The sequence below is a fragment of the Aspergillus japonicus genome (genome assembly GCF_003184785.1).
Source record: "Aspergillus japonicus CBS 114.51 unplaced genomic scaffold BO86scaffold_47, whole genome shotgun sequence".
In the NCBI taxonomy this organism is placed as follows: Eukaryota; Fungi; Ascomycota; class Eurotiomycetes; order Eurotiales; family Aspergillaceae; genus Aspergillus; species Aspergillus japonicus.
The window spans coordinates 216,759-227,539 of record NW_020291684.1 but is presented as its reverse complement, the minus strand read 5'-3'; the positions used below and the strand labels follow the sequence as shown (position 1 = coordinate 227,539).

The 10,781-nt window shown below is 53.4% G+C and overlaps 4 protein-coding genes across 4 annotated transcripts; 2 read left to right on the top strand and 2 right to left on the bottom strand.

Annotated features, from left to right (window-relative positions):
- Positions 1-1,100: 1,100 nt before the first annotated feature.
- On the top strand, positions 1,101-3,908 carry BO86DRAFT_420945 (calpain-like protein; the record flags this gene model as incomplete). Its single annotated transcript, XM_025675240.1, has 7 exons — positions 1,101-1,532; positions 1,608-1,794; positions 1,844-2,108; positions 2,166-2,426; positions 2,479-2,584; positions 2,645-2,836; positions 2,901-3,908. The coding sequence occupies 7 exons, from the start codon at positions 1,101-1,103 to the stop codon at positions 3,906-3,908; spliced, it is 2,451 nt and encodes an 816-aa protein (XP_025525224.1).
- Positions 3,909-4,096: 188 nt separating this feature from the next.
- Positions 4,097-6,496, bottom strand: BO86DRAFT_156350 (uncharacterized protein). The gene is made up of 5 exons (XM_025666367.1): positions 6,288-6,496; positions 6,026-6,235; positions 5,525-5,973; positions 5,243-5,470; positions 4,097-5,176 (listed from the first exon to the last, which is right to left on the bottom strand). The coding sequence occupies exons 1-5, from the start codon at positions 6,390-6,392 to the stop codon at positions 4,285-4,287; spliced, it is 1,884 nt and encodes a 627-aa protein (XP_025525223.1). The 5' UTR covers positions 6,393-6,496; the 3' UTR covers positions 4,097-4,284.
- A 649-nt stretch (positions 6,497-7,145) lies between these two features.
- On the top strand, positions 7,146-9,285 carry BO86DRAFT_411746 (uncharacterized protein). The gene is made up of 2 exons (XM_025674602.1): positions 7,146-7,341; positions 7,404-9,285. Exons 1-2 carry the CDS (start codon positions 7,163-7,165, stop codon positions 8,911-8,913), a joined length of 1,689 nt encoding a protein of 562 aa, XP_025525222.1. The 5' UTR covers positions 7,146-7,162; the 3' UTR covers positions 8,914-9,285.
- BO86DRAFT_391190 (lactoylglutathione lyase GLO1) lies at positions 8,658-10,582 on the bottom strand. Its single transcript, XM_025672546.1, has 5 exons — positions 10,482-10,582; positions 10,313-10,369; positions 10,194-10,229; positions 9,397-10,110; positions 8,658-9,334 (listed from the first exon to the last, which is right to left on the bottom strand). The coding sequence occupies exons 2-5, from the start codon at positions 10,344-10,346 to the stop codon at positions 9,153-9,155; spliced, it is 966 nt and encodes a 321-aa protein (XP_025525221.1). The 5' UTR covers positions 10,347-10,369; positions 10,482-10,582; the 3' UTR covers positions 8,658-9,152.
- Positions 10,583-10,781: the final 199 nt, after the last annotated feature.

Here is a 10,781-nt window from a genome sequence, read left to right as displayed (position 1 = left end):
CGAAGTGATAGACATGTGGCTTCCGATCTCCTGCATGGGTGCAAAGGCATGCCTGCGCTTGCAGCTGATTTACAGATCGTGGCTTGCTTGCTACACCGAAATGTATTCTTCCAAGGTACTTTCTCTAATGACATAAATCACAGTCAAAATCCAATGAAAACATGGAAAGGAGCGGTCAAAAACTCAGCCGAAATGAAAAGAGCAGTGAGATTCAGCCGCAGAAGGCTGAGTTTGCAGGTGCTATATTGCTTCCTCGTATCAGCCGGTTTTTGAGGAGGCTCAGCCAGAATGTCAACCCCTCCCCTTCATCAACCCAATCGGAATCATTTCATACCTTCTGGCATTCAAGATTCCAGCTTACGATGAACACATCTTGCATTTCGTCCTTGTTCATAGAAACCTACAATCCCCCGGCAGCTCCGAAAGGATCAGCACTTGCAAGCGAGATGCACTTGGACTGGACTCAGGGATGCACCAAGCCCACCCTCCTCATGCACGCTACCCGGACTAATGACCGTTTCTGTCCGTAACCACAACCCGGACATCGGACCATCATGAGCTGAAATCTTTCAATTATTCTGTTCCGTCAGCATCTTATGCTTAATGTCCCACGTTTTAGATTGGCCCGTCAAAATCCAAGTTAGCATCATTTTACTTTCTGCCGTGCTTACTGGAGGCCAAAAATCCAATGTGAAACGATCGGCGGCTCTGCTATTGAGCTCCCTTCGGCCTTATCAGTGGCCATTAATTTTAGAATGCCTGGTGCGCGTGGTTCAGCAATACGAGCGCTTGGTAAGCGCTCGGACCTGGCCTCGAACCATTCGACCGGTTCTCTTCCCCTGTCATGCAAGAGAAAGTTCCAATCATGCTTGGCTTGCCTTACGCTTTTTCCGGCCTGAGGCTGTGTGGAGACCCTCGTGGATTCAATTTGATATGGCCGACGACGACCAGCGGGCTTGGGCCGGGCCCTTATGGGGTTTATAAGAGTTCGGGCGGCCACCGGGTCTGGGGAACTGTTTCACCTTCGAACAACCTTGAGTGATCCATGCATTGGGCCCGCTTCTGCTCTTGTAAATCAATTTTGTTGATCTACTGCGCAAATGGATTGTGAAGACCATACCGATATGGCATATACTCCCCCGCTCTCGTCACGCTCCGGGAGCAGGATGCGAACGAAGACCCACCAACCGCCTCAGGAAACTGTCAAGCAATTTTGGGATGACTTCAACTCCAAGTTTCCCGGTCTGGTCAACACCGTATTGCCGGATAATCCGTATGCGCGCACGAAAGCTGCGAGGACACCCAAAGGGGTGATTCAAGCTCAGGTGGCCGGAAAGTCCTACGAACAAGCACGGAAAGAGTGTCAACGTTCAGTTGAGCGCATCGCTAGGGAATGCGAGCGGCTGAATCAGAAGTACTCTGATCCGCATTTCGACATCGCCGCCGATCTCAAGCGTGGAAGGAGGAACTATCTTGATGGACTCATGGACAAAAGCTTGGAGATGCGGCCAAGAGGCGTAAAGAGGGTCACGGTGAGTTTGGGAAACTGAAGCAGGCAAAGGTGAAGTGGTTACTCGAGTTATACTCATAGATTTTCCCATTATTAGGAAATCTTTGAGAAACCGCAGTTCTATGTCAACGGACCTACTGCTTCTGATGTACGCCAAGGTCGCGACGGTGACTGCTGGTTGATGGCTGCGTTGTGTACGATGGGCAACAAGCCTGGCTTGATTGAAGATGTCTGTGTTGCTCGAAATGAGAAGGTTGGAGTATACGGATTTGTGTTCTACAGAGGTGAGGCGACCCGGCTCGGCAGACTTGATGAAACACTGACATCCTGTAGATGGAGACTGGCAGCAATGTATTGTGGACGATAAGCTGTATCTGCGGGCAGCTGATTATGACGAATCCGTGGATGAGCGGCCAATCTGGGACGACATCAACAGGAAAGATACCGAAGAGGAGTACCGCAAAGCCTGGCAGACGGGCTCTCGAGCTTTGTACTTCGCTCAATGCGTGGATGAGAATGAGACATGGCTGCCCTTGCTCGAGAAAGCCTATGCCAAAGCCCATGGTGATTACTCTGCCATTGAGGGTGGATTTGTAGGGTAAGAAACATATACATTCCGCCTGGAGTGCAGTTGCTAATGTCTTCCGCATCACAGCGAGGCCCTTGAGGATCTGACCGGTGGAGTCACCTCGGATATACTCTCCAGTAACATCTTAGACAAAGATCGATTCTGGAATGAGGAGCTCATGAAGGTCAACAAGGAATTCCTCTTCGGCTGTGGCTGCGGTCTGTTCTCTAACTGGCTGGACCCGGGCTACCGAGGGCCTCCTAGAGACAGGAAGGGGATTTCGGAGAACCACTCCTATTCCATCATGGAGGCGCGGGAAGTCGACGGACAACGCTTGCTGCGACTACGGTAGGTGCTACTGATGTCTTCTTTGCAAGCGAGAATGCTAAATCGAAGCTAGAAACCCGTGGGGCAAAAAGGAATGGACTGGCGCTTGGAGCGACGGCTCTGAACAATGGACACCCGAGTGGATGGCGAAGTTAGGGCATAAATTTGGTAACGATGGGGTAGGCTTCTCAATTGCAATTCCAGTACTGAGACAGCGTAGCATGCTAACGAAATCGCAGTTCTTCTGGATCTCATATGACGACTTTCTCAAGAAGTACCAGCACTTCGACCGAACTCGCCTTTTCAATGATGACTGGACAGTTACTCAACAATGGACAACATTAAATGTTCCGTGGTCTGCCGACTATCACAACACCAAATTCGTCATCAACGTGAGCAAAGGTGGACCCGTCGTTATCGTTCTCTCGCAGGTATGCTCTGAATGGTTCTGTGCCCTTCTTCACTGTGTGATAGGTGACTGACTGGAACACTTAGCTCGACGACCGTTACTACAAAGGACTAGCCGGTGAATACGACTTCGTCCTCAAGTTCCGGCTGCAAAAGGAAGGCGAGGACGAATATTTCGTGCGCAGCCACAGCAGCGATCTCATGTACCGTGGCGTTAACGTCGAAGTCGACCTTGAGCCCGGCCGCTACCATGTCCTCATGAAAGTCACGGCCTACCGCGACAACGAGAAGATGCCCACCGAGGACGTGGTGCGCAGCCTTGCGCCCACCCGACGGGAGAAGCTGGTCCAGATCGGCCTCTCGTACGACCTGGCCCATGCGAAGGGCATCGTGCCCGAGACGGAGAACGAGAAACGAGCCCGCGAAGAGCGCGAAGAGCGGCAGCGGGCCGCCGAACGGAGGAAGCTCCGCGAGGAGACCAAGAAGCGACTGCAGAAGCAGTGGATCCGCGACCGCAAGCGCGAGGCACGACGACACAGACGCGAGGAGCGACTCGCCGAAGAGGCTGCGCGGGGGGCCTCCTGCCACAAGGATTCCGACGCGGCGGGACACACTTATGCTGACCATGATTATGACCATGTCTCCGAAGCAAAGGCAAAACCAACGGAGAACGGCTCGATCCCCACGATCCAGGTCAGCAGCTCTCATGTCGTCAACGGCCACGATCACCCGAGGGGCCGGGTCTCCCTCTCGATCCGCGACAAGCGCGCTCCGGTCCACACCTCCAACCCGGATCTGAAGTACCTCGAGGGGTTCGAGTTCGATTCCGATCTCGATATGCCCCCGGAGGAGCCGGCCGCGGAGCCAAGAACCCCCGCCCGTACCTTGTCGTGCAGTAGCGAGGTGGATGCAAACGGGGATCCGTGGAATGCCGTCTGCGTGGTGGGTTTGCGGGTCTACTCGAAGGACTCGGAGCTGTCGCTGGAGGTTCTCCGTCCTGTTCCCGAGGATGAAACGGAGGCGTGTCTGGACATGGATGATCCGGCCGTCAGTGCGACTTCAGAGAAACAGCCTCGGATTCTGTCTGGTATTTAAGGCATCGGGAGGTCGGGGTTGATTCGGTTGCTCAGTGCAGAGTAAGGGAGGCCTGAATTCTCTTATCGGTTTAATACTTCTCCAAAGAATAGATCCTTTCTCCCGAGCTTGTTCAAACAATTAATTTTCTCCATTCTTCTATATATGTAGCTCCTATCTCAATTTCCGAATCGATCATCGACCCAAACATTGCAGCCAAGACGATGCTCATTTCCCAGTAAGAAACCAAGAAGATTGATACGACGTATGAATGAATATATGGCGAAAGTTCCCCCACATACAAAGCCCCTGGAAGAGCATATACAAAAAAGCAAATCGACAATGCAAGGAAATCATATCCCACTCCCCCCGGACGAAAGATACCATACTCAACAGCTCACACCCTCTCCCACGTCTGGCCCCCCATAGCCACCAAGCGATTGAACAACTGATCCCTCGCCTTCATCCCAGTGACATGATACGTCTGGCCCTCCTCGGGCCCGCAGACCACCAACCCATCCACCGACTCTTTGCTCCCTGCCGCCAACTCCACGATCAACTTCCCCTTCCACCCCAGCCCTTCCGTCTTCCTGAGACCTCGGATTTGGGCGATGGGAATCTGGAACAGCACCGTCCCTTTCTTCTGGTGCTCGAGTCGGCGGTCGTCCAGGGTGGCGGAGTGGAGGGTGCTGAAGTAGAGGATTGGAGATGGGTTTAAATTCTCCCCGCTTTCTTCTTCTGGCTGAGCGGTTGAGGCCTCGTTTTTAGAGTGGATGGATGAGGGCGGGAAGGGGGAGGAGTCGATGACCAATGTGCCGCGCTTTCGCTCGAATTTCGCGTCGAAGGTGTCGGGGCCTGAAGTCTCCCATTCCCAATTGCGGCGGTGCATGGTGAGGAGGAGGCGTCTGGTGCCCTGGGTGGCGCCTGCAATTGCCATGGCCTGGTTGAATGCGGAGTGGCCTTTTGTGGCGAGCGTGATTGTCGTCCGGAGGATGCGAAGCAGGCGGGGGAAGAATCTCCTGCGCTTCGAGGTAGAGGGCTCGGAGGTGGATGTAGTGGTGGTGGTGGTAGCAGTGGCGGTTGTGGTGAGGCTGGTTGAGCTGGCCGCTGCTGCAGCAGTGGCTGTGATCTTGAGCTTGTCTTTGTAGGTTATCCAAGATGATATGGGGTTGCTGGAGTGAGGTTGTAGAGAGGATGGTGGGGAGGGGAGCGGGGTGTTGTTGGTTTCGCATAGTCGGAGGAGGGTAAGCGTTAGTTGAGCGTTGGTGGGGATGTCCTTTAGAATGGTTCTGAGTGGGTGGTGTCTGAATTAGCACGTCTGATGATGGCTGTTATCCACAGCATACTGTACGTACTCTCGTGGATCCAGGAATTTCTTCCAGTCGGGAATCTTCTCGTTAAGGTAGTTCATGGAGTACTGGTGCATGGGACCACCAAAGAAGATAAAGCCGAGGGTGAAGCTGTTGGCTCTGACAAGGAAGTCATTTGATACGATGGAGTTTAGCAGACAGATCACGAGAAGAACACCGACTAGTTGAATCTGCGCCGTCACAGAGGTGAAGGGCGGCGTCGGGGAAAGGGCGCTGCGTTATGGTCAGTTTGAACGTACTCATATTTCCAGAGTGCAGACCTCGTACTTCGAGAACATTTCATAGATGTCGGTGCCATCGCTGATGACACGCATCGCTTGGGTGGTGGCATTGGCGACCGCCTTTCTCATGGATTTCTTGGTCTCGTCCCCCATCACCGCAGTATCTGGGATGGTATTGACATCTGTGGTCGAGTCGGAAGCAAGCGTCTCTTCTAGACTGTCACCAGTGATTTCCTGGCCATGTCTGCTTGTCGCCGCTTTCACCGCAATCTTAGCAATGCTGTTCATGAGACTATTGGCTTCTTCCTCCGCAGCTTCGCCCTTGTGCTTGGTGGGTTGATCTGTAGCCTGCTGTGGCTGGGTCTTGGGCCCGTTGTCTTCGGGAACAAGACTAGGAAACAATAAGGGTCGTAGTGACGGAAAGAGAATCAAAGCAGCAAGAAAGAGGGAAATGGCGGGAACGAGGCTACCCCGAAACCATGCGATGAAATAGGTCTTGAATTTGTCAGTAGTCTGTAGGGCATTGATTCAAGCATAGGAAACGTACTGCACAAAAAACCGAGGTACGTCGGGGCTCATTCCACGACCGTAACCTGACGACATGAGTATAGAACGTGATCAGTCCTACACAAACAGAGATATAGAGTCTCTCCAGTGTAATTCGCACTTTCTCTGGCGGAAATTGTTCATCTTGGACGGAGTTGAGATCGAGGTCACCCGCACGTGGTTCAGACGTGGCTTGCAAATTGTATATTTGCTTGAAGTCATGAGTTGAGCATTGCACGTTCCATGGGTGTGAGTAAGCGTACCTTATTGAAGCGTCGGATCAATAACCACAGATCTTCATCTGGAACGCCAGGTACAAGGTCATCCTGGTTTGTTTTAGCGGAGGCTTCGGGCTGTACGCCTGCCATGTCACTGCGGCCGCCGGTTTCGGAGTCTCGACACTTGTATCGTCACCGAGTATTTTCTTTGAGTTCTGCCTTCTTGCCGTCTTGTTTGGTCCTTAGGATTGCACCTCAGTCGATATACTGTGGAATACGTTGAAATTATGTTGGCGCGCGGTCTAGGCATTCAGAAAGCCACAGGCAATCAATCAGGCGGGGGTGGATATCATTGACATCATTGGCTGAACCAGACGATCAGTGCATGCAGACAGTAGCAGGAACGGGATTTGGCAAGATTGCCTATCATGGTGGCAAAAAGGCCATGGTAAAGTAGTTGTTGAGGCCGATGTAAGGAGACCTGGCTATGAGTGTCTCTGTCTTTTGCCACAGTATCATATTCAGTAATACTGAGTAACATAGCCCACCCGATCAAGGTCTTCGCTGCTCTTTAGCGTCATCATTGGGGATCCCAGATACACAACTGACATATATCAGCGAATAGGCTTTGAGACCATTGAGATATGTCTGCATCGAGCTCCTCGTAGGATTGTATGATGTCGGTCTCTCCGAGGATACAGAATGGAGACGGCAATTATTCACCTCAGCTGGAGATAGAGCGAGGATGAGGGTGACTTCCGTATCAGGAAATGACCTCGGACCTGGGCTCATTTCCCAAAATGGTTAGCGTCTGGGGTCTTCCCTGTGGCTGCCGAACGAATCCCCATCAACAATGCTTACATGAATGATTTAATTCTCAACTCATCCTTTATCTTGCGCCAGGTGAAATTCAGGGTGCTATGCGCCACCTGTTATTCTCGCTGCCAGGGCTTGCCTCAGTGAGGAGCTACACCGCCGTCTTTGCGTGGCGACCTCGATCTACCCGTCCGTTCTGCAGAAGCGCGCAACTCGCGTCATCAACGTATAGCAACTATGCCGTTAATATCCCGGTAGGGAATAGTGGACAGATTACACTACAGTAAGGCCAACACCAACTAAGTCACGAATAGAACTCTCCGGAAAGCTGACTGTACGACACAGAATAACTCATCCAGATGAATTGCCGCTTCAGAACGGGAATGTGATTATCCATCTACCTCCAGGACCGTTGTTCACGCAACCTGAGATTGCCGAACGTGAGACATATGAAACCTCCAAGCAACGTGACCATGGCGCAGTCTTCTCTGGGAAAAGCGCCACCAGCTTGTCGCTGGCGCAAGATCTCGCATCTAGCAACCTCTCAACCATAGTAACCATTAATTATCGGCTGGGCTATTCTCCATTCCCATCTCGAGAACCACAGAAGCCCGCATCAAATTCTGTGGCAGATGCACCAACTAGCGCAGAACCAGCATCGCCAGAAAATGTTCTTCATCAATACCCAACCCCAGTACATGACACTCTCGCAGGCTTCGATTGGATCTACCAATACCTACGGCCGAAGCGCCTTGGAGTCATCGGCACGCACATCGGCGGCTCGCTAGCCATAATGCTTTCCCTTACAGAAGCACAATCCGTTCACGCTGTCGCAGCCCTCGAACCAGTCTGCGACTGGACTGGCCTCGACGAGCATTGTATACTTACTATGCCTGATGCCACAGAGTCGAGTCCGGCAACGATGTTGACGGCAGCCCCAGACGCCGCCGCCAAAGCCCGAAAGAAGCGAACCACAGCGGCCAGAAATAGTTCGACACCCACCGCACCGCACGACTTGATCCCTCTTCTCAAAGCCCGACGATTATACTTCACAGCTGCAGAACGATACTTCGATGCCTTCGCCTCCCCTATTCTCTTCCTCCGCTCCGCGGGGAAAGACGTTCCCCGTGTATTCCCCGAGTATCTGACCGGACCGGAGTACCCAATCCCCGTTCTGCAGCCGAAAACATCGCAGGAAATCTTCGAGGAAAGTATCTACAAATATTATCCCTCGTTATCGGACAGCAGTATGTCGGCATTATCTGCACACTCGGAGAGTCCAACCACATCACCCCCTCTGTCGCCCATGCTGGCATACCTCAGCCAGAAGGCCGCCGCCGCTGCTGCTGCTGCCGCCGCCACCGCTGAAGAAGACTCTATGGACGACGAGGAAACACACCAGACCGCCATCCGTCGCAGAAAATCGGTCTCGCGATGGCCGCCGTACGGACTCGATTACGGAATTAGCGGTCCGGCGGTGTTGAACCACCCGAACCGAGGAGTGAAGCGCTTGGATGTGACGCTACCGTGGGTGAGGGTATTCGCTCGCGGCCAGGCCGTCGAAAACACGGAGCGAGGAGTCCCGGCCCCGGCCTCGGTCAAGAAGATCTTAGCGAAGCGAAAATCCACCGCGGCTAGACGCAAAACTCACCCGGAGCGTGTCCTAGCGCAACAGGCGATCGATATGGTGGATACTATGCAGCGGGCTTGTTTTTGGGGTCGGGAGAAGGGGTTTGGGGAGAGCAGAGTCACGCTCGTGAGGGTTAAAGAGGAGACGTGGCCCACCTCTGCGGAGAGATATGCTGGGGAATGGCTGCGGGACGTGATGATGGAGATCGATAATGCTGAATCGTGATTTACCTCATGCATACCCACCGATAATCGGGACGGCGCTGGTATCTTGGGTCATTGATGGGCCTCAAGAGATTATGGACCCAAGAAAGTCTACCACTGATTAAGTCGCCTATTCATTGGTGAGAGATCAACATCAGAACATGCACATGTCATAGCTTTTGTTTCTCGCAGAATACAGTCCGAGTGAGAAGAATCAATGCACACATTAATCTGAGGCCGGGGTGGCGCTGCAACGCTAATTCAAACCAGTGGTACCTCGGCAGCCTTGAGTGCCTCGTTCTGGACCACCTCGACCCAGTATCCATCCGGGTCGAGGACGAAAGCCACATTCCTCATGCGGCCATCCGTAAGACGCTTTTTCCAGTTGACATTCAACTTCTCGAAGCGGTCACAAGCGGCATTCAAGTCATCAACGGAGACACCTTGGAGCAGGCAACCATTAGTAACCATTCGCCGGTAGAATTTCGGGCAGACGGAGACTTACAGATGTGACCGAAGCCCTGAGGCTCGGTGTTGCCGTTGTGGTAGACCGGACCCTCCTGTTTCTCGGTGCCGTAGTTCCAGGTGAGCTCGAGGAGGCCCTCCCACTCGGCGACGGGGTTCTTGGCGTCCTTCTTGAGCTCCGGGTTAGAGGCGGGGTAGCCGAGGAAGTAGAGGTTGAAGCCGGCGTCCTTGTTCTCGCTGGTGCGCAGCAGGGTCAGGCCCAGGACCTCCTGGTACCACCGGAGGCTGGCCTCGGCGTCCTTGACGCGGAGCATGGTGTGGTTGAAGCGATAGCTGGCGGGGTCGGTGGTGGTGCCGCGGTCCTCCTCGTGACGGCGGATGATCTCGACCCAGTACCCGTCGGGGTCCCGGACGAAGGCGATGTGGCGCATGCGGCCCTCGGTCAGCTTCTTCTGGAACGGGTACCCGGCCTCCTCCAGGCGCCGGCAGGCCTGCTCGATGTTGTCGACGGAGATGGCGATGTGCCCGAACCCCCGGTGCGGCTCCGTGTTGCCATTCGCCACGCTGTAGTTGGGGTCCTCCTCCGTGCCGTGGTTGTGCGTCAGCTCCAGCACCCCGTTCCGGTCGGTGAAGTGGCTCGCGCCCCCCTGCAGCGACTGCGGCCCGTTGTACCCCAGGAAGTACAGCGAGAACTTGTTCTCCGGGAAATCAAGCCGTTGCAGCTGGTTCAGACCCAGGAACTGATAGAATTCCACTAGGGAGACAAGCTCATTAGCCAATACTGCGCTATCGTTTTGGGCTGGAAGGGGGGGCCGGGGTAACAGCAAAATCACGTACGGGATTTCTTCGGGTCCTTGACCCGGATCATGGTGTCTATGGGTTTTCAACCGCCATGACGTCCGGTTAGTCTGTTGTTTCCAATGTCTGTGATAAGGGTCGCGCAGGCCACTACTAACGGTGAAGCTTATATTTGGAAGTATCGGTGGCCATGGTTGCGAGTGATCGGCTGGTTCCTGCAATGATCCCGGACCGGTTAGCATGATTAGCTTGGAGTGAAGTGGGGTTATTGTTCAGATAGTGTGACAGTCCAGCTTTAAGCTTCGGAGATGGATGGGAGATCCGTACCAGGCACAAGGGGGAATCTAGGAATGAGGACCCGGGAGAAAGAGGAGCGGAAGAATGGAAGGGAGAACATGAATGGAGGGGAGGAAGTTCAGGAAGAGGGGTAGACAAGAAGACAGACGTTCAAGTAATGAGGAGAAAAAAAGGTGGGGTTTCCGTGTATGACGCTATCTTATTAATCCACTCCCATGATTAGTGAACTCAAATATGAAGCTATCGCAATAAGTAATCATGGAAATGTGTAGATGGTCTGATGAAGTGCTAGGTAGATATTTTTGGACTCCGAGGAGCTGTGTTTGCCAG